The sequence below is a fragment of the Lepidochelys olivacea genome (assembly GCF_965140295.1).
Source record: "Lepidochelys olivacea isolate rLepOli2 genome assembly, chromosome: 2".
NCBI lineage: Eukaryota > Metazoa > Chordata > Testudines > Cheloniidae > Lepidochelys > Lepidochelys olivacea.
Genome location: NC_140412.1, coordinates 122,545,253 through 122,569,094, shown reverse-complemented (window position 1 = coordinate 122,569,094; position 23,842 = coordinate 122,545,253). Strand labels below are relative to the sequence as shown.

General features: G+C 41.0%; 1 protein-coding gene across 1 annotated transcript in view; it reads right to left on the bottom strand.

Moving 5' to 3' along the window:
• KDSR (3-ketodihydrosphingosine reductase) overlaps positions 1 to 23,809 on the bottom strand; it is a 47,055-nt gene extending 23,246 nt beyond the window's left edge. Inside the window, exons 1-5 of the mRNA XM_084619730.1 lie at positions 23,585 to 23,809; positions 15,204 to 15,293; positions 9,930 to 9,986; positions 1,935 to 2,000; positions 1,681 to 1,776 (exon numbers count right to left, since the gene is read on the bottom strand). Coding sequence (XP_084475856.1) covers positions 1,681 to 1,776; positions 1,935 to 2,000; positions 9,930 to 9,986; positions 15,204 to 15,293; positions 23,585 to 23,698 — 423 coding nt within the window. The 5' untranslated portion in view covers positions 23,699 to 23,809. The remainder of the gene's footprint in view (positions 1 to 1,680; positions 1,777 to 1,934; positions 2,001 to 9,929; positions 9,987 to 15,203; positions 15,294 to 23,584) is intronic.
• Positions 23,810 to 23,842: the final 33 nt, after the last annotated feature.

Here is a 23,842-nt window from a genome sequence, read left to right as displayed (position 1 = left end):
ATTTACAGCATAACACAAGGCCCACTGAAGTTAAGGGAAAGACTAACACTGAATTCAGCGGGCTCTTGTTCAAGTCCTTAATGTGGCAAAACAGCCTTATGAAATACATTCTAAGAATTTAATCAGAACATATGCTCTCCTTTGCCTGTTTTTCATCTGTAGACCAGTAATCTCAATTACTGGAAAGTAATGAATGCTTTGTGATGAATCATATGAACACAGTAGTCTTTTGAACCAAAAAAAGATTTTAAGTTTCAGAGAAATGCTGACTGTGGGTGAGGATGATCAGTCATTTTCTTGGCTTAGGGCTTGTCTTCACTACAGAGTTAACTCAAATTAGAACTTGTGTGCTGCACTCAGAGTCCCATCCACATACACAAACCCCTGAGTGATTCACTCTAAGCAATGGATGTGCTTTTAACTGAAGTTGGGTGGCCTACAAAGAGGTATATGGTATTGCTTGAGCTAGCATAACTTGTCAGTTGCTCACACAATCACTCTGGACTTGTCTGCACAAAGTTTTGCCAACATAGCCAATGTCAACGGGGTGGGGGTGGGAGTTTGTGGTGTCGGGAGGGAGGGACTGAGAGGAGATCACCCTCCCCAGCTGACATGGCCATGCTGGCAACTATGAAGAAGACTGGTTCTGTCTGCATAGTAATGTCATTCAGGGAGGTGGTGTAGCTATGACAGCAGAACTCCTTCTGCCAGCTTCCAATGTGGGGCTCTGCTATCATAGCAATACTAGCCAAAGCCTTAGAGCGTAGGCAAGACCCTGTGTGCTGCTTGAGGACTAGTTTGTGGCCGTTTTCACCTGTGATAGTCAAACTCTAAAGGAGTTAATGCAAGTGTAGACAACTCAAGTTAACTCAGCAGTGAAGAGACATAGCTTAAGACTCTTCAAGGGTACAAAGCCTAAAATATGATATTCTGCAAGACTGCTAACAGATGAAGGATTGAATCATCAGCAACACAGAGGTGGCTTATCACTTCTTTATCAGTTCTGAATAAAACAAACATAGAGCTTGTCTACACAATGCATTAGTCTGCACTAAAAGTACCCTAATGTGCACCAGCCAGATCCACATGGGCCAGTTAGTGCATTTACACCTCTCTAGTGCAGAGTAATACACTATGCAGACAAGCCCACAACTGTCAAGATGAACAGAGTAGTTAATAGTATCCTCTCTGTAACCACTAACCACTATATACCCAAACACTTACTGATAAATTGCCTTTATAAATCTGTCCTAAATTTCTCAAATCCCTTAAATTTCTTTTATCAAGTGAAGAATTTGCTTGTAATAATTTCATTCACAGAACATAGCTGCTTCTCGTTTAGAGCTAATGATCGTCAATTTTCAAACTCTTTATGGAGTTCATTGGGATTGTCCTTGTTAAAAAAAAAGCACATTTCATTTTTTTGGGGAGGAAGATACTTTAAACGCCACAAACTAAGTGTCCATCCGTCCACCCGTCTCCTCTATATCTATCTAGCTATAAAACAAGAAAACTGTCACAGCATTCAAAGTTTCAAACTGTGATTTTAGTACATATATTTTATTTTCAGCTTCCAGGACCTCATAATAGACAGTTTACTTGATGTAAATGTTGGATTAGTGATTCTTTAGAAATTATGCCCAATTATCTGTTAAAGGGAAAAAAAACATGCTTACTCACTTCAAAACAGCTCACTTCAAGATCTTCATATTTTCCTGTAACTGATGTTCCAGCACAGTTTATAAGCATGTCGACTGGACCCAACTTCTCTTGAGCCTATACAAAAGGTAGTATGCATATTGGTAGCAGGGAAAATATTTTTTGTACATTTGCAGCAACTTAAATGTTCAAAATCATGAAAAGAAAATACTTTTACTATAAATATGTAGCATACAAGGGAAAAATTACTGAAAATAGACAAATTACTTTCTTACTTGTTTAAGGACATTCTCCACATGTCCATAGTCTTTAGACACATCAACAGATATACAAAGCACAACCTAATGAAGAAAAAGGGAATGAAAGGTTCAACAATGAAACAAACAGAATAAGAGTCTTATCTCTTTAAAATGCTATAAAAGTCAAATGTTTTTCTGCAACTCAAAATACAGCTTTGGAGAAGTCAATAAGAAGAAGCTACTGAAGTGCAGGGTATTAACATTTCAATTTTACTTACAAATAATACTATAGGTCTAATAATTTAGGCTGAGAAAATTCACTTACAAGTTAACCCACTAAGAGAGAGCGATCAAGTTTAATGGTTTCAAACCATGTAATTCAATTTCAGCATTTGTCGATATTGACGCTCAGATAATCAATATGGCTCACTGACGTTAAAAATTGCAGGCAAACTTAACAGGTAGTTTTTGCACGTCACAAAAGTCCCTGGTTTTTTCTGTGGTGCTCTTGAGAAATTCAGGATTAACACCTATTTTAAAAATGCAATATAAAGCAAACAAGTAAAACAGCATTGTTTTACTTAACCCCATGCTAATGGTGCAGTCTCTGTACGCTAGAAACTATGCTTTTCTTTTCCACAGGTTGTTTTATCAACAGGATATAAAGCTTGTAGAACAAGTTTTTTTTTCCCCCTCAAACTGTATGTTGACATGCTTTGTAATTGGGACAGCTGCAAGGAACAGATTCCATGGAAAGCATTTCAATGAGTAATTCGTTAATCATACACAGTTGTGGCAAATATTTATGGTGTGACGTGACTCATGTGGCCTCCTTGAGGGTACTCCTCTCAAGTCTCTAGCCATTGCCTTTCTTGGGGAGGGAACCTGTGTTTCTCTCCCTCCGGATGAGGAATTTAGGGTGCAATTTCCTCCTGCAGCTCACTCTGATCACCTTTGCAAGTCTGAGTTTCTTTTAGCACCTGTCACCCTGTTCTCTATAGGGGCAATGACAGGTTTAACCAGTGACCAGCCAGCCTTCATAAAGCAAAGTATTTGTTTAGAAGGAAAGCATTACTGACAAAACATATCTTGAAAGACAACAAACAGCTTTATGCATGCCTGTCTTACCAGGTGTCACCATCTTACATTTGGAGGCCCTGGTAGATTTCAAAGTCCTTCAAAACCCTTTCTGGAGGGTCTGTCCCTCTTGGTCAGTGTCCTTTCAGTGCCAGTGACCCTTCTTCTAAACCTATGTGTAAACTACAAGCTAAGAGTGCGATTTTCCTCCTCATGCACACACATGCGCACCAGCTTGATGATAAACAGCAGTGTGGTAGTGACAGCACGGAAAAGGGCAGAGTACAAACCAGCCTTGAACCAGGCTCAGCCACGCCTCTGCTGCTGTGGCTACACTTTTGTTTCTACTCACATTAGCTTGATGAGAGCTAGTGCAAGAACATATACACAACCGGGGAAATCACATCCCTAGCTTGTAGTGTAAATGTAGCCTCTGTCAAATTGGTCACTTTACATAAGTTCTTAGTTCTTTGCTTGCGGGACCTCTTGAACCTGGTCAAAACTAGTATATACACAACTTCAACCACGGGGTAGTACCTCTGAAGACGACTTTACCTGTGTAGTGATTCACTCCCCACCCCCCCCCCAAATATTTGTAAGTTCCTGATTGTTTATTCACACTTTTGGTGACTACTTCTCACTCCCCGCAGCAAATGCATTAGTTGTCCTGTGCCAGGAAATCAGTTTGCCCCTTCCTAGTTTAGCAGGAAACAATACAAGGTCAGAGGAGAAACTACATCAAACCTATTTTTTATTTAAAAAAACCCCATAAATTTCCCAGTTCTCCACGGAAAGAGAACACCCTCCCATAAGAGGTGTGAAACAGCATTTGATAATGTAATTTTATATTTGTATAACCCTTGATAGCACTTTTCTTTGGGGTCCACGAAGTCCACAACTCCTAATCTGGTAGACAGAGAAATATAAATAAGAATCTTGGGCCAGGATTTCTTTGCAAAGAGCATTAAATACATAAAACTGATAGAAACCAATGGCTATGGATGAAAGTTAGTCAACCAGTAACTCTCAGAAAAATCGGTATTTCATGGTCCCCACATTCCACTTTGTAGGCACTGGTTGTTGAGGATCTTCAATTTTGGGAGCAACTCTTGGTTGAAGGGCAGCAGTGCTGTTTAGGCTATCAATTGTTGCACTAGAGCCACCAGAAATTCAATCTCAACCTGCTTCTTACAGCAACGCTAGCTCTTCTGCTGAACTGTCGGTGACTCTCTAGTTCAACAAATTGAGACCATTCTGCCTCTCACGTTTTAAGGATGGGACTGCGAGTAGGGACTTCGGCATTCTAGTTCTGATGCTGACCCTCTGTGGCTTTCATCGTCATTCAATGGTCTTTCTCAAACTCTCTCCAGGAGTTTTTAAAACTGTTTTAAACATCATGGCTGTCTCTAGTTATGATGTATGCTGACACACAAGTTAACATACCATAATTGTGGAAGCTAACCATTTGTCCAGTTGGCCAGCAGTCTAGACTGCATATGCTTGTCTTCCTTTGGCCAGACTGCAACGTTTAATTTTTCTGTTTAAACAGAACCTGCTAATCGTTCCTGTGTGTAAGGTTGGATTGACCTTCCTCCCAGCATTCTGCGCAGCAGGACATCTGAGTAAACATGGCACCACAAGTTGCTGTTGACATTATATATTCCCTCTGTGCATTCTGTACACAATACATGCCCAGATATTCCCAGAAAGCTTTGCTACAGGGTTAGGTGGGATGATAGTTGCGCACACAAAAAAAAGAGCGTGACAAACAGGCGTGTTGTGGAAAAAAGGCACTGTCTTAACAAGCACCATGTTTCTTACAACTGAGTCAGATGAATGGATCGTGTGGTTACAGAACACTTACAATTGTACTTTGTACCTTAGTTTCTGTGTCTGTAAAATAGGGACAATACAATACTTAACTATCTCACAAAGGCTTGAGCCAGTTTATGTTTGTAAAACACCAAATATATGCTAAAATGTGCCATACCCTGTAAGAAGCCCCCACACTTATAGCTTATTTGGACAAGTGTCTCTTAAAAGACTTTTTTTTGAAGTTTTAGCAATTATACATGAACCCCTGCACAAACAAGTCTCCGCTTCTGCTGCAAGAGGCTGTTGAGAGGACCAAGATACATACACAAGTACACTTTTTATATGAAGTGAGTTAACTATTTTTGAAATCCCAAAAAGTTGTATTGCTAAATCCAGCCTTGTGGTGTGGTAATGGTGGACAAAAACTGGTTATAATATTAGGGAGGATAAAAAGAAGGTTGAATGTTTATTTGCAGGCCCATCCAAAAATTAGTATGAAAGGCTTTTGACTATTGTGGTCTACCATCCTGCTTTCTTAAAGCTGCTAATTCAATTTTACCAACATTTTTGTAAAGCTTTTTAAAATACGAATTTAAGAAAAAGGCAATTGTAAAAAGACAATGTTGTCTTGTAAATAGCTAAATGCAACTGCAGGACCAGTCAGCCTGTGCAATCTTAATTCAGCCCTCTTGCACATACGCATTATGATCAGGGCCAGATTTAGGGGCAGGCGACTGGCTAGAGTGCTGAGCTTGGGGTGCTGTTTGAGACAAAAGAAAAAATAGAATGTTTGAAGTAAAATGTTTCAGGTATTCCATATGTGGATTCATTTTCCCACTAACCTCCTAGAACGTTTGGGACCTTTGTAGAATCTCAGAGAATTGAAAACTATATTTTCCTCGAACCTCCGAGAATGCCGTCAGCTATCCCCTTGTGGGTATATTAGGGGCAGGGGCGTCGCCAGTCAGTCAGTGAGATAAAAGAATGAACTGAAGTGAAGTGAGAGCCCAGCTGTAATATTGTGAACCTTGTTTTGTTGGGTAATTCTGAAAGTCTACTTGTATTTTAAGACTTGAAGAAAGTAAGTAGTGACTAATAAAGGACATATTTAATCAGATGCCAGAGATCTATCGAACCCCTATCTATACAACAATATAAAAGAAATTCTGTTACTTCTTTTCCCATGCTTAACATTTCACGTTTGAGGACTTTTTTTAAGACTGAGGAACATAGGCTTTTGCTCTCTCTAATACTGTCTGTTTTCCTGCACAGAAAATAAAAGATGCCCCCCAAAGAAGCCTTCAGGAGCTCAGTATAGGAAGCGAAAAGCTCAACTGCAATCTAGTTTGCAGCAAGGGACAAACTTGATGGGAAAATATCTGAAACAGAACAACATAGATGGGGTTTTAGGCAGTAGTGATTATCCCAGTGCAGAAGAAATTGAGGAGTGAAGAGTAAATGATGGAAGTCCCACTATTAAGGAATTAGTAGATTTACCCGAAGATAAGGAATGAACATGTGAGGAAACTGATGGAGAATCATCCAGTTTTCCTGGTGGCATAAAGGAGAGTGATGATAAAGAAGAAGAATGTGGCTCACATGAAAAGGAGAGTAATGACAAAGAAAAATCTGGTTTTCATGAAAAGGAGAGAAATGATAAAGAAGAATCAGCCTTACATGATGATAGAAACAGCAGTGAGAAAAATTGCACACCACAAATCAATACATAAGATCCTGCTTTTTGACCAGCGATTCTAAACTCTGCTGATATTTGATCGTACAATTTTGAATGGGCCGGGCAAAATCAAGGATATGACGTTTCCAGTAAACGTGTAGAAGTGACACTTCTCAAAGTCACACTGCAAAAGGGTGCTCAAGAAGGTTGAGCAACTGAATTGACATTGGCTAGTTTATTCGAAATCAACTGACAAAGTATTCTGGTTTTTTTGAAAAATATTTGACAAAAATGCCAAATCGTTGCTTGCACTTACTGGGTACAATTACAGGCATAACTTAGTTGATGCTCTGATGCAACATGAATACCAGCACTTTATTAATGTAGAAATCCAGCAGTGGAGGAACATGTTTGAGTGTCTGATCTCAAATTATCCTCTTCCTTCCAAAGAATAATTTGGCTTTCTATGGCTCATGAATAGGTTGTTCACTGAACATAATGGTAATTTCCTTGATTTGGTAAAGCTCCTTGGGAAATACAATGATGTCATGCGTGAGCACCTACGTCGAGTATTTTGTAATGAAGCTATAGACCACTACTGCAGCAAAACAATTAAAAATGAACTGATTGACCTTATGGCAAAGAAGGTGCTTGATAACATATTGATGCAGCTCAGCAAAGCGAAGTACTACACCGTACTGATGGACTGCACTCCTGACAGACACAGCGAAAAGATGTCATTTACAGTAATTGGTTGACGACAAGGATGGCTGTATCCAAACAAAGGAATGCTTTATCTGTTTTAGGTCTGTGGACAACTCTATTCGAAAAGATCTAACAAAACTGTTTATGAACGTTTTGAATGAGAATAAAATAAAACTTCAGGACTGCTGTGCCCAAGGTTATGACAATGGCGCAAACATCAAGGGAAGAAACAGTGGCGTCCAGGCAAGGATCCTTGCATTGAATCCAAGGGCTTTCTTCATGTCTTGTGCCTGCCATTCCCTCAACCTGATGGTGTCAGATCAAATGTCTTTTTTAGATTCACTCTCTCTCTTCGGAGTACTGCAAACAATATACATCCTGTTTTCAGCATCAACTCTCAGGTGGAAGATCCTCATGGACAATGTTACAAATCTGACCAAGAAGCTGCTAAGTGACACTCGCTGGGAGAGCCACATTGACAGCGTAAGGCCAGTGAGGTTACAAATGACTGAGGTTTATGACGCCCTGATGGAACTGGAGCAGCCAAGTAAAGCTGAGGCCGGAGTCCGACATGAGGCGCAAAGCCTGGCAAACCAGATCACTGACTTCAAATTTCTGGTCTCATCTGTGGTTTGGCATGATATCCTGTTCCAAGTAAACGTTGTAAGCAAGGCATTACAAAACTCAGTCGATGGACATCGCGACCGCTACTACTTTGATAAGAAGAGGTCTTGATTTCATTGAGCCTTACAGAGAACGGATTTGAAGCTGCCCCGCTGCTGCCAAAGAAATGGCAGAAAACTCAGAAGTTGAGCCTGTCTTTAAGGAAACTCGTATTCATCGGAAAAAGAGCCAGGCTGGTTACAAGGGCAGAAATGAGGTGATGGGAAGCTCAGAAGAAAAATTCAAGACGGAGTTTTTTTGCTTGCTTGTTGACATTGCTTGAATGTCCACGAGAGAGAGAGCGAGCGTGCGTGCATGTGTCTCTGTAGTAAATATGCCAGCAGACAGAAAACACTTTTGAACAATTGTACGGACCTTCACCCGACATTGGCACATGGGGAATGTTTGGACGTCAATGATAAAGACCTCTATGTCAAATTGGACAATTTGCCGCACGGGAAGCGCTCTCCACTCCAAATTCTGCAGTTCATTCCTGATGCAGAGCTGAAGGACACTTCTCCTAATGTGTGGATAACTTCGAGGATTCTGCTCATGCTGCTGGTCACAGTTGAGAGTGGTAAGTGCAGCTTTTCGAAGCTCAGGCTCATTAAAACCTATCGTCAGTCGATGATGGCCAACAAGAGACTGACATCGCTTGCTATTTTATCACTTGAAAATGCCACCAGTCTTTGGCTCTCTTTGATGCTGTGCTTCAGTTTGTGAGGGCAACCTTTTGAACTAAAAGACTAGGGTTAACATTCTAAGGCTGTCACCTACTGTTTAATTTAATTTATTAACACTATTTAATAATGGTCCACCCAACGTTGGTGCACCGTTCAATTTCTTGAGGTTAGTACATTTCAGCTACTCTTAAAATTGAAAAGTTTCTATAAGCATAGAGGAAGCAAATTTTTTTATTTCCTTTAATGGCATGAATAAATACAGATTTACAGATCCTAGGGTGCAAATTTATCATCTTATATGACAGGGATAAATCATATCAAAGTCATGCATCAAAGTCATGAAATGGGCTACAAAGGTAATAAAAAATGAGGTATTCAAAGGTTTAACAAATTGGGGGGATAGCGGGCGGTCAAAGACACTCCTGGCATGGGGTGTCATTTGGTTTGGGGCCAACCCTGACTACGATACAGTCTTTAATTATATGATCATGTACTATTTTTACCTCCTGCCTCAGTCTCCTTGCCAAGACATTTCCAGTTCTAGTCTCCAATCCCTCCTGGGTGTTTATCCCCACTCTCCTTTGTCCCCAGCTAGTCACAGCTCTCCTCCTGCACCCAGGCTCTTTATCTGATTTATCTCCCCTACTCCTCCTTATCCCTATCCAACTGGTTACCAGTCTCAGTCTCCTTGCCCAGCTATTCACCGTCACTCTCCCACAACTCCCATTCCAAGTTTCCCTCCCTCAGCCAACCTCCAATCCCACTCCTTCTCCCTCCCCTCTATGTTCCTTGTCCCAATCGTCTTGTCCCTGCCCCAGGTCCACCTCTTTTCCTCTCTGCAATCAGGCAGCTTTCTGAGCCCACAAGTCTCCCTGCTCTCAGTTCTGGGGCTCAGAAAGCTATCCGAGTTCCCAAATCAATTGGTGGCACTTATTTTGACTTAAAAATTGTTAAAGATTTTGAGAGGATTAAAAAAAAAAAACTACTTCCTCCTTTACATAGCTGTCAAAATCTAGAGTCAGGGTCTTATACTGGTCATCAACTATAGTTGTATTATACATATTTACACACACACACACACACACACACACCCCAACTACAGCTGGTGACATCACTAACATATCAATTTTTTGAAAGCAGGTTTGAGTATTAGTTTGGTGTTAGCAATATCAACAGCAGTCGAGAAATCAGAACTTTGTATTTGCATCTAGACAGGTAAAATGCCTTTCAAGTTAAAATGTACCAAATATTAATTTGTAAACTTCAGTATTTCAGGACACAAGCACTTATTCTTCAAAGCGAGACTGGTGAAACCACGTAGTAGGGTTGGGTAGGGGGAGCTTTTCTCCCCCCCTTTTATTTTTGTAGCACAACCGCTCAGCATTCAGTACACCCTGGAGGCAATGATCTTACCTGCTTATCGTTAACGGAGTATTTTTCAATTTCTTTCTTTGTCTGCAACAGCTTGCTCTAAAATGAATATAAAGCACAATTAAGGCACTGCAATCATGAGAATTTATTACTTTCTGGTATTTCACTGAAGTTAAAAACATTTCAGCCCCCTAACAACTGCTATTTTAATTTTGTAAAAACAACTCTGGAATTGGTAAATGTGTGAGATCTTGACTAAGGCTCAAAATTGCTATTTTCATTCATCTTTCAAAACTTCAGTTTATTTATTTAATTTAACACTTTCCTTTCCCCTATCCCTGAGGTTAAGAGGTTAAACATCAGGAAAAAACCTCTACAATGATAATGTTAAGGCTGAGACTGAACACTTCAGTTATTATATTTAATTTAGGGCTGTCAATCATAGTTAACTCATGCAATTAACAAAAAAATTAATCGCAATTCATTGCAGTTTTAATTGCATTGTTAAACAATAGAATACCAATTGAAATGTATTACATATTTTTGGACGTTTTTCTATAATTTTCAAATATATTGATTTCAACTACAATGCAGAATACAAAAAGAAGAGGAGGACTTGTGGCACCTTAGAGACTAACAAATTTATTTGATCATAAGCTTTTGTGAGCTACAGCTCACTTCATCGGATGCATTCAGTGGACAGCTCACAAAAGCTTATGATCAAATAAATTTGTTAGTCTCTAAGGTGCCACAACTCCTCCTTTTCTTTTTGCGGATACAGACTAACACGGCTGCTACTCTGAAACAGAATACAAAGTGAACATTGCTCATTTTATATTATTTTTAATACAAATATTTGCACTGTAAAATGATTAACAAAAGAAATAATATTTTTCAATTCACCTCATACAAATACTTTAGTGCAATCTCTTTATCATGAAAGTGCAACCTACAAATGTGTTTTTTGTTACATAACTGCACTCAAAAACAAAATAATATAAAACTTTACAGCCTATAACTTTACAGTCCTACTTCTTGTTCAGCCAATCGCTAAGACAAACAAGTTTGTTTACATTTACGGGAAATAATGTTGCCCACTTCTTATTTACAATGTCACCAGAAAGTGAGAACAGGTGTTTGCATGGGACTTTTGTAGCTGGCGTTGCAAGGTATTTACGTGCCAGATATGCTAAACATTCGTATTTTTCTTCATGCTTCAGCCACCATTCAGAGGACATGCTTCCATGCTGATGACACTCGTTAAAAGAATAATGTGTCAATTAAATTTTTGACTGAACTCCTTGGGGGAGAATTTTATGTCTCTGGCTCTGTTTTACCCACATTCTGCCATACATTTCGTGTTATAGTAGTCTCAGATGATAACTCAGCATATGTTGTTCATTTTAAGAGCACTTTTGCTGAAGGCTTGACAAAACGCAAAGAAGGTACCTATGTGAGATTTCTAAAGATAGCTACAGCACTCCACCCAAGGTTTAAGAATCTGAAGTGCTTTCCAAAAATCTGAGAGGGATGAGGTGTGGAGCATGCTTTTAGAAGTCTTAAGAGCAACATTCTGATGCAGAACCTACAGAACCCAAACCACCAAAAATGAAAATCAACCTTCTCCTGGTGGCATCTGACGCAGATGATTAAAACGAACATGTCTGCACTGCTTTGGATTGTTATCAAGCAGAACCCATCATCACCATGGACGCATGTCCTCTGGAATGGTGGTTGAGGCATGAAGGGACATATCAATCTTTCGCACATCTGGCACATAAATGTCTTACAACATCGGCTACAACTATGCTATGTAAATTCCTGTTCTCACTTTCAGGTGACATTGTGAACAAGAAGTGGGCAACGTTAACTCCCATAAATGTAAACAAACTTGTTTGTCTCAGTGATTGGCTGAACAAGAAATAGGACTGAGTAGACTTGCAGGCTGTAAAGTTTTATATTGTTTTATTTTTGAATGCAGTTTTTTGTTGTACATAATTCTACATTTGAAAGTTCAGCTTTCATGACAAAGATTGCACTACAGTACTTGTATTAGGTGAATTGAAAAACACTATTTCTTTTGTTTTTTTACAGTGCAAATATTTCTAATAAAAATATAAAGTGAGCACTGTACACTTTGTACTCTGTGTTGCAACTGAAATAAATATATTTTAAAATATAGAAAACATCCAAAAATATTTAAATAAATGGTATTCTATTATTGTTTAATCGCTTGACAGTCCTTGTCATAAATATAAAGGGAAGGGTAAACCCCTTTGAAATCCTTCCTGGCCAGGGGAAAGCTCCTCTCACCTGTAAAGTGTTAAGAAGCTAAAGGTAACCTCGCTGGCACCTGACCAAAATGACCAATGAGGAGACAAGATACTTTCAAAAGCTGGGAGGAGGGAGAGAAACAAAGGGTCTGTGTGTCTGTCTATATGCTGGTCTTTACCGGGGATAGACCAGGAATGGAGTCTTAGAACTTTTAGTAAGTAATCTAGCTAGGTATGTGTTAGATTATGATTTCTTTAAATGGCTGAGAAAAGAATTGTGCTGAATAGAATAACTATTTCTGTCTGTGTATCTTTTTTGTAACTTAAGGTTTTGCCTAGAGGGGTTCTCTATGTTTTTGAATCTAATTACCCTGTAAGATATCTACCATCCTGATTTTACAGGGGGGATTTCTTTATTTCTATTTACTTCTATTTTTATTAAAAGTCTTCTTGTAAGAAAACTGAATGCTTTTTCATAGTTCTCAGATCCAAGGATTTGGGTCTGTGGTCACCTATGCAAATTGGTGAGGCTTTTTAATCCAACATTTCCCAGGAAAGGGGGGGTGCAAGTGTTGGGAGGATTGTTCATTGTTCTTAAGATCCAAGGGTCTGGGTCTGTAGTCACCTAGGCAAATTGGTGAGGCTTTTTACCAAACCTTGTCCAGGAAGTGGGGTGCAAGGTTTTGGGAAGTATTCTGGGGGGAAGGACGCGTCCAAACAGCTCTTCCCCAGTAACCAGTATTAGTTTGGTGGTGGTAGCGGACAGTCCAAGGACAACGGGTGGAACATTTTGTACCTTGGGGAAGTTTTGACCTAAGCTGGTAAAGATAAGCTTAGGAGGTTTTTCATGCAGGTCCCCACATCTGTACCCTAGAGTTCAGAGTGGGGGAGGAACCTTGACAGCCCTAATTTATTTACATGAAGGGATTAGGAATTTGTATGTTATTGCTTTACAGGTTACTGTTTATTTATATGATTGTTTAAATCATACTGAAGAACACGTGGAATAACCGTGTAACAAACCAATCAATCATTTATTCCCAAATTCAGAACAGATAAGGAAAGTTTGAAATATCACTTTTCTTTTTTGGCAGCGTGAGGTTAATTTTAAATGTATCAGACTGGTCAAGTTTATGCAAAAGACATTTTCAACTATGTAAGTTACCAAACATAACAAGTAGAGGTAACTGAAAAAATGCCGATTTTTATGTTTAATTTCAAAGTTTGCTATACGTTTCCTGATTTCTCCCCCCCCCCCCACCCCATTGACAAAAATCTGAAACCTGGAAAGTTTTCAGTTCACTTTTTCCATTGAAAAAACTAGATGTTTTCTGAAAAAGATTTACTTTTCATTAAAACCCTTTTTTTTAAATAAAAAAGTGTTGATAAAAAAATTAAATGAGCTCCAATAGCAAGAGATAAATCAATTCAAGGAAAAGATTTAATTAATTCAGGCTTAGATTGTTTTTTTTAATCTTAAAATTATTAGAGGCCTGACAAAGTGTTTTCTGAATTCTATGTACAGTATTCATTTGTCAAATCCATCACTGATTGACAAGAAATTTAAAAGGCAGCAGCATAGTACAGATAAATCTGCATTGTATGATACAATATAGCAGTGAATCATACTACTATAGTGTTTCATGCTCTGAAGGTCCTACCTTTTAGACCAGTGTTTCCCAAACTTTTTTGGCCATGGAACACTTGGTGTATATTTACGGAACACTTACAATATTATTTTGTAGTCATTTGGTTTTCAAATAAAAAATTGCGTTATTTATGCTCAAATATATTTTGTTTTATAAAACAAAGCAAAAATACAAATTTAAAATAAACTTGAACTAACAATTTCTAACTGGAAAGCGCGTATAAAGTAGTACAAAAATCAAGTGCAAGACCCTTTTTTCTAATTACGATTCTTTCACGGAACACCTATTTGCATCATGCGGAACACAGTTTGGGAAACGTTGTTTTCAACTAATACAAATCCAGTCAGTAGAATATTAAAGTAAATACAATAAATGCTATTCCCCAGGCTGTGCCCATACCATCACTGATGAGTACGGCCCTACCAAATTCACAGTCCATTTTTGTAAATTTCACAGCCATAGCATTTAAAAAAAATCTTGAAATTCATGGTTTCAGATATTTAAATCTTAAATTTCATGGTGTTGTAACAAAACATGAATATGCATTTGAAAACAGCAAAATATAAACATGTAAAGCCCTTAAGACTCAGCGTCTCTCACACTGGGGGGGATAACAAGGCTATTGTAGGGGGTCACAGTATTGCCACTCTTACTTCTGCGCTGCCTTCAGAGCTGGGTGGCTGGAAATCAGCGGCTGCTGGTCGGGTGCCCAGCTCTGAAATCAGCACTGCCACCAGCAACAGCACAGAAGTAAGGGTAGCAATACCATGATCTCCTACAATAGCCTTGCAAACCCCTTTTGGGTCAGGACCCCTGCTTTGAGAAACGCTGTGTACTTTTGTATACTTTTACCCTATAGCATAGGGTACTTTTAAAATATAGTGTAAAATTACGTCACATACCAGATTTCACGGTTCGTGACACATTTTTCGTATGAATTTGGTAGAGCCCTACTGATAAGAACAACCTCCTGTCTCTGTGTTCTTATGGAACACAGTCCAACAACACAGAAATGTTGGACTGTGTTCCATAAGAACACAGAGACAGGAGAAACCAATTTTTTCCAAATGAAAGAAGAACTACCAGGGAGGAAAGAAGTTACATGTTCTTGAAAGCAACAGTTATAGGAAACAAGCAGTATATGTAAATATAATTTTTTCCAGTCAATAACATTTCTAAGACACATTCAGAATCTGTTTCTGTAACAAGCCAGTTGCTTGGACAAAGAAAAACTCATGAGATTTTAGTTACTTCAATTAAAATATTAATCAGCAACACAGTATGAACAGTTACTTCCAAACTATATTATTTTATAACACATCCCTATTTGAAACGACACCTCTATTTTAAACACTTAAATACATAACTCAGTAAACATACATATAAAAAGTTACCTCGTTTCTTGCAATCAGAGTTATAAATGCACCCTGCTTATAGCATTCAATAGCAACACATTTTCCAATTCCACTGGAACCTCCAGTTACCTAAAAAAGATACATCATTTAGGTAATTTAATTAACAATTCATTATTTTCATCTCCCCAGCCCTACCCATCACAACTGCATTCTCAGAGTTCTTAATCATTCTCTGAAATATATCAAAGGTGACCATTAATCTATCAAAGATAATCACTTTTCTACAGTGTATGTAAAAAACAAAACAAAAAACAGAGCTCCTTACATCAAGGAGTCTCTTATATTTTCTTTTTTAGTTCAGTATTAGGTGTATATACAATTTGATACTAATATGCACTGTCCTACTGCAACCTTTCATCTAAAATTCTGAACATACCTTTAGCCCGTACCCTAGACCTCACTTCCATCTGGCCTCATATTTTTGCTTGACTCTTATCTACTGCACAAGCTTTTATTTGTCAAACTCAGTTGTAACAGACTGAACTCTGTAAAAACAACTGATACAAAGGTTTTTCTAAGAAGACAAGACAGTTCATAGCAAACTTTAAATCAGAATGAATGCTGGCTGGCCATCCCTTTAATCTATTACTATTAACTAACCATTGGACCAAATCCAATTGTGTATATATGAAGAAGTAATAGAAATAAGTTGTGCAACAAAGAACACAGTTCAACTTCGCTCAGTGAAGATGTTATCTTGACAAAAAGACAGCGTTCAAATTTACAGCCTATGATTCAAAATACCTTCTTCTCTGTTAACCAATTAGGCAATTCCACTAAATTATAAAATAGAGTATAGCTATTGGGTATTCCTCTTTTGTGTTTACTTTTTCTAAAATTCAGTCTATTTCATGCAAATTGTAAGATATGTATGGCTGTTCTTATTGGTCAGACATATTGAAAATTAATGCCCAGATCACTTGGGTATTTTATGGATTTTTTTTAAATTAGTGTTTTGGGTGTTTAGCCCAAATTTTTCTCTGACTGTAAAACAAAAAAACCGATAAGCTGTAAAAACTGAGTAAAATTCAGCTCTTCCCATGCCTATAGTATTTAGCTTTTCAATCCCGCAACTGGGCAATATAATTAACAAAAACCAGACGTTTCAAAATAGCTAGAATCAGTTACTTTTCGTGGTTCTTTTGTTTTAAAGGGACTGTGGAAAATGTCTTTGGGATTGTTTTAACAATTAAAGCAGAAACCACTTCCCCATCACACTCCTCTTCAAAAAGACTAAGTATTATTAAAACTGGCTCTTATATCATTCTTTTCATCCAGAGATCTCAAAACACTTCAAAGAGAAAGGTATTATTTCTCCATATTACAGATGGGGAGATCACGTCCCTATTTTAAACTACACCTCTATTTTAAACAATTTAAGACATAATTTAGTTAGTAAACGTATATATAAAAAGTTACCTCATTTCTTGCAGTCAGTTACAAATGCACACTTAATAGCATTCAATAGCAACACATTTTCCAAAACCAAGGCAGAGTTGAGTCAGCAAAAGAAGCAGAACTACTAGGTCTCCTGACCCCCAAACCAGTGCTCTCTCCACTAAACCATGCTGCCTCCTCACCGGCTTCTACCACTACGTATAATTCCATGATTTTATAAAAAGGCTAGCCTTAGCTTGTGTTCCATCCCCAGAAGCACGAGGGAATTAAGATTAAGAATTCCTGGGTCCTGTTCCCAGCTCTGCCTCTTTTTTAGCACTTAAATTTCTGGACCTCAGCTTTTGCACACGAAGATGGCCAAGGCCAAAAAAGTGCTAATTATCTAGATGAAAGTCATACAACTAAAGGTACTAAACATGATATTTGACAAAACTGGGGTTGTGGTGGCTTTATTTTGGGGAGGGAAGGAGTGGGAAGGGGAAGTTACTTGGCTTGAAAAAAAACTAAAGAAAGAACCACTAGGCTAAATTTTATTCAAAGTTTCATTAAGTCCTACAAGGTCCTTCCTGCAAGGTAATACCTTAGATATTTTGTGTGTGTCACCAGGAAAAAGAGAGCCTCTAAATAGAAGTTTTTCATGCTCCAGAATAAAACAATTTTACCTACTGAGAGATATTCTAAATAATAATTGTATTTATTGTCAAATGGTGATAGTTTATTAAAAAAAGGACATCTGAAAGTGTCTAATTTGCAACAGTATTCCTTACTTCTGTGTGAAATATGAAAACAGGAAACTCTGGTATGGATCTATTAATGCACAGTTTACATTACTGAAATTAAATTTCATTTAAGCGCTACAGGATTACCAGCATTCCCAAACAACTTTATAAATTTGAAAACTATGTTCAGTTCAGACCAGCCAAAGATTTCCAAATGAAAACATTTAACTAAAAATTTTCCTGAACACAGGTAGGTCTAAAAATGTATCTGTTAAAATAATACTTTATATGATGAAACACCATTAAAAAAAATGTTACATGAACAGTTTTTAGAACCACAAAACCACACTAGAGCAAATGTTCGCCTTCAATAATGAATTTTTAATTATGCAATTACATCTTATGAACTCTTTTTGTCATGTTAATTTCTGTAATAACAGAGTACCATATATACTCGTTCATAAGCCAAATATATTTGGTAAAAAAGGGATGCATCAAAGAGCGGGGGTCGGCTTATAAACAAGTCTACACCAAAATGTGATGATTTTAAACTATGAAATCATTGAATTGAATATCTAATACATTGTCCTTTTGTTTACCTGGAGCGTCTGCAGGCATGGAGCCTCTCAGTTCCCTGTGACTGCGGTTCACTGTTCCCAACCAATGGGAGCTGTGGGAAGTTGCGTGCCACTTCCCACAGTTCCCATTGGGTGGGAACGGCGAACCGTGGCCACTGGGAGCTGAGGGGCTCAGTGTCTCTGAATGCTCCAGGTAAACAAAACATCCTGACCCGCCAGCGGCTTACCCTAACGGGCCGGGAGCCAAAGTTTGCCAACCCCTGAAATATAGAGTCGGCTTATGAAAGGGTCATACAGTTTTTTACTATTTTTACCTATCCATCCTGGGGGGTCGGCTTATAAATGAACGGGCTAATGAACGAGTATATACGGTACAGAAGTTTTGATGCTTTCTGAGTGGGGAATGGTAATATAAACAGGATCCCCAGAACCTCCTCCTGATGGCACAGTCATTTAAGGTTTTTTACCTATTGTACCACATAGTAGGTAAACATTGAAATCTAAACTTGTGAAATTTAGATGGCCATTATCAAAGTAAAAATGCCTAAAAACTGAGCTACCTTAGAAAGGTTTGCTGTAAGTTTCAGTAAGTCATCCCAATCAGTAATGTTTTGTGAAAGAGTGTGATTAAATTTATGTTAAAGAAAACTAAAATGGGATTGCTTAAAGTTTGTGGGGCTTTTTCTTTTTAATAAGGCCTTGATGTTTCCCATTTAAGAATTCTGAGCCATCAGAGTAGTTTTTAGGAAAGGTAAATACATTGAGAGCAACATATAGACCTAAGGATGTAGGTGCTATATGTATGAGAACTGGCAACACAAAATTATAAGTGCTTTATAAAATTCACGACACTAAGAACACTCTGGTTATCTGTTCAATGTTATACCCTGGTCAATCAACACAAGTACAGTAATAGGGCAAGATCCTCACCCTTGTTCTAGCCCCTTTATGCTGTGTGAGAGGGCCAGAGATCCATAAAGGGGCCCTAAAAACCCTGCTGGAGAATTTCCCCTGGTACTAGCACTGTGGAAAAAGCTACTAAGTTTGCCTTCAGATGACATTATTGTAAGCCCTAGCACACAGGGGCTTTCCAAGACAGGAGAGGTCTGGGCCACAGTGCTGCAAAGATTCCAGGTAGCACTGTAGCCCACTGCACTGGGGATGTTGCTGTAACTTAGGCAGGTCTCCAGAGCTGTCTAGGTTACGCTGGTGGCCACTGAAATTTGCAGAATAGCCCAGTTTGGAAGAGTGCAAAGGTAGTTCCTAGGCCTGTGAGTTCTATACTGTGCCTCTTACAGGTACAACACAAACTAAGCCCCAGTGCCTGTAGTCCACTTTTATTTAGAGGTCTGACCTCAAGAGATGCACAGCACTCACAACTCCCATAGAACTCTATGTAGTCATAGATGCTCTGGCAAATGTAATTAAAAAGCTCTGCATGGCAGGGACCAGGTTTATTTTATGCATTTAAAGCAACATGTGGCTTCTTGACCCTGCCTTCAAGGCCCATCTTTTCCCCCCACCCCCTATTTATCCGCACGTACATTTCCACTATGCCTACCTCACACCTTCTAAAAACTCACTATCTACCATGATACCAACAGGCAATGGACAAGCTGCTTAAGGAGATGAAGACTATTTTTAAATTTGGAAAAAGGATATGACACCTGACCACTTTATTTGTATGTTGTCCCCATTTTCCTCCATGCTCTGATTTATCTTGGAGAATAAGCCTTAGACCGGGGTGGCCAACCTGTGGCTCCGGAGCCACATGTGGCTCTTCAGAAGTGAATATGCGGCTCCTTGTTTTGGCACTGACCCCAGGACTGGAGCTACAGGCGCCAACTTTCCAGTGTGCTGGGGGGTGCTCACAGCTCAACCCCTGGCTCTGCCACAGGCCCTGCCCCCACTCCACCCCTTCCCATCCCCACCCCTGAGCCTGCCATGCCCTCCCTCCTCCCTTCCCCTCCCCAGCCTCCTGCACACCATGAAACAGCTGATCAGGAGGTGCAGGGAAGGAAGAGGAGGCGCTGTTCAGCAGGGCTGTCGGTGGGTGGGAGGTGCTGGGAGTGGGGGGAGCTGCTAGGGGGTGCTGCTCATGTATTACTGTGGCTCTTTGGCAATATACATTGGTAAATTCTGGCTCCTCCTCAGGCTCAGGTTGGCCACCCCTGCCTTAGACTATAAATTCTTTTGTGTTTATACAACCTGTACCACATTGCAGATGCTACTGGAAACAATAAATATGAAGTATCCAGTAAATCTAGGGTTATAAGTGTCATTAAAGACTAATAAATTCAATTTAACAATATAAAATACCAAAGATAGTGTGCATTCCCAGTGAATCATAGAATCATAAAATATCAGGGTTGGAAGGGACCCCAGAAGGTCATCTAGTCCAACCCCCTGCTCGAAGTAGGACCAATTCCCAGTTAAATCATCCCAGCCAGGGCTTTGTCAAGCCTGACCTTAAAAACCTCTAAGGAAGGAGATTCTACCACCTCCCTAGGTAACGCATTCCAGTGTTTCACCACCCTCTTAGTGAAAAAGTTTTTCCTAATATCCAATCTAAACCTCCCCCACTGCAACTTGAGACCATTACTCCTCGTTCTGTCATCTGCTACCATTGAGAACAGTCTAGAGCCATCCTCTTTGGAACCCCCTTTCAGGTAGTTGAAAGCAGCTATCAAATCCCCCCTCATTCTTCTCTTCTGCAGGCTAAACAATCCCAGCTCCCTCAGCCTCTCCTCATAACTCATGTGTTCCAGTCCCCTAATCATTTTTGTTGCCCTTCGCTGGACTCTCTCCAATTTATCCACATCCTTCTTGAAGTGTGGGGCCCAAAACTGGACACAGTACTCCAGATGAGGCCTCACCAATGTCGAATAGAGGGGAACGATCACGTCCCTCGATCTGCTCGCTATGCCCCTACTTATACATCCCAAAATGCCATTGGCCTTCTTGGTAACAAGGGCACACTGCTGACTCATATCCAGCTTCTCGTCCACTGTCACCCCCAGGTCCCTTTCCGCAGAACTGCTGCCTAGCCATTCGGTCCCTAGTCTGTAGCTGTGCATTGGGTTCTTCCGTCCTAAGTGCAGGACCCTGCACTTATCCTTATTGAACCTCATCAGATTTCTTTTGGCCCAATCCTCCAATTTGTCTAGGTCCTTCTGTATCCTATCCCTCCCCTCCAGCGTATCTACCACTCCTCCCAGTTTAGTATCATCTGCAAATTTGCTGAGAGTGCAATCCACACCATCCTCCAGATCATTTATGAAGATATTGAACAAAACCGGCCCCAGGACCGACCCCTGGGGCACTCCACTTGACACCGGCTGCCAACTAGAACCAGATGCATGTCTTTTGCCAGCTGAGATAAGCAATGGTTCCCCAGAGACACACACAAAGAGCACCTCTCACATTGCTTAGACATCCCCAGTGCCTATCTTAAACATGTATATTGAATAGGGCACTGACAGTGGCTCCATAGTTAAGAACTACCTCTAGATAGGACCTCAGCTACTACAGTGAGGACAAAAATATAAATCTCCTGGGGTTAGAAATGTGATGTCCCTTCCTCTCCAGTTAAACTAAATTATGTCTGAATGTTGGTGAACATTGCAATCAGTTATCACCATCACCACCACTTTGTTGTACCATGGGAGTGCTTTTTAAACTGATCCTCCAATCCCACTTAATCCAGGGGGAGAGGCTGACACAAACTTCTTTTGCTAGGTCTTCCTATGGGGGGAGGGGCTGAAGTAGGGGTCAAGGAAGCTCACTGCTTACACAGCAAACAATATACACACATACCCCACACTATGTGCGCATATGTGTGCACGTTATACTCACAACCCACACATTATGTGCATGTATATATGCATGTTGATATATATATAGATGTAAGCAGTGTCAGGATGAGCTCCACCCTGACATCTGGTGGTGAGGTGTGGTAAGTTGTGGAAAAGAACTTCAGGGGCTGATCTCATTTGCATAGGCACACCCACCCTGCCTAGAATGAGGCCATAGCTGCCCAAATGGTCACTTTGGCTGCTGTGGGATCCCCAGTGTCTCTGTTATTGGGGCAGGAAGAATAAATTGTTGTTAGGCTGATTATGGGAACTGTGCTTGGAACTGTACTTGGCCTTTTGTTATGATGGAGGGATTCACCAACAACTAAATAGCACTCGTTAGGCAAGGGTCATGGGTTTTAAAACTCTGCGAAGGGAGAGACGCTGGGGACAAGTATTAATACTTGGTGGCATGGGCCCCTTGGTGAGGGCCTTACATGCTAATTGCACTTCCTCCTCTCTCCACTGTGGAATATCAGAGCCATTAGGAGTCTAGTTACAGGCTGCTGAGCTCACTTTGGGCTAATAGTGCACCAGCACTGAGGCTCCCCTACTACAAGCTGAAGTCACCAAAGAGCTGAAATCACTGAGCGTTGTGTTAAGTAGTGGGGGAGCCTGAAGATACATTGTGGAGCAGTTTGCGGGACGGCTGGAGTGCCTTGTGGACAGGCTGGTGGAGCAATTCGTAGGACAGCGGGAGCTGCTTGTGGGCCGCGGAGCTGAGCGAAGGAGTTTGTAGGGCGGCGAGCAGAGCGGAGGCCTATGGAGCTGTGGGGCGGTCAGCTTCAGATCATGTAAGGTGCCTCTTACCCCCATCCCATCTCCACCCAGGTTGGGAGTTAAAGCTCCACAGATAAACTTTCGAACTCTGGGGCTGCCCTGACCAGGGACAGAGACTTTTGGGTCATTGGACTTTTGGGACTTTGGGTGATTTGGGGTTGCTGGACTCAAGAACCAAAGGGAAAAGGGTATGCCTCAATTTGCTTGGGGTGGGTTTTTTGCTCATGGGTTGTGTTATGAATCCTATTGGTGGTGTTTTCCCAACATAATGCCACATTGTTTCTCTCTGTTATTAAAAGGCTTTTTGCTACACTCAGACATGTGCTTGTGAGAGGGGAAGTATTGCCTCTTGGAGGCGCCCAGCGGCGGTGGTATATATTTGTCCCAGGTCACTGGGTGGGGGCTCCAGCCGGTTTGCATTGTGTTATTGGAATGGATCCCCTAGATATTGAACCCGGCCCTTGTGGCTGCCAACTCTGACGGGCAGAAGGGTTACATAGATAGATACACACACACACAAACGTATTTATACACACACCTATATACATTCCACCGCCCCCACACTATATGCATATGGAGATATATATATACACACACACACGCATTTTTATACACCCCCCAATCCATATACTGTGTGTATATATACACACACAGGCATGCACCCTATGTATATACACCCCCCACTACACACCCACGCTGCGTATAGACACAGGGACACAAGCGCACTACATTCCCACCTCACGCACAGATGCGTCCACACGCATACCCCCCCCCCTCCCACCCGCTGTCTACAGGAGGTGCATACAGACAGACCGACAGACACACATACCCCGCGATGTCCCGGCAGGGTCCCCACCTCGAGTCACCCGCAGCCCCCCCCACCAAGAAACCAAGGCAAGGCGGCATCTTCGCCCCGACACCAGCCTGGCCCCGGGGGCCGCCCACCCCGCAGGGCGATGGGGCCGGAGGCGGGTGAGGAGGGCGAAGGAGGCCGGGGCGGAGAGAGGCGGCGGCGGCGCCCCCACACTCACCACGACGTGGGCGCCGGGCAGCTTGAGGGGCTTGGGGCTGATGAGCGGCGACACCATGTAGAGCAGCAGCACGAAGGCCACGACGCAGGCGGCCGCCAGCAGCAGCAGCAGCATGGCTCGGGGCGGGCGGGGCCGCGGCCGGCAGCACCAGGGGCCAGCTCGCTCCGCGGCGACGGCCGCTCTGCGCCGCCCGAGCCCCGGCCCGAGGGTACCGCTCTGTCACGGGAGGCGGGAGGGGGAGGGAAAGGGCGGACAGCG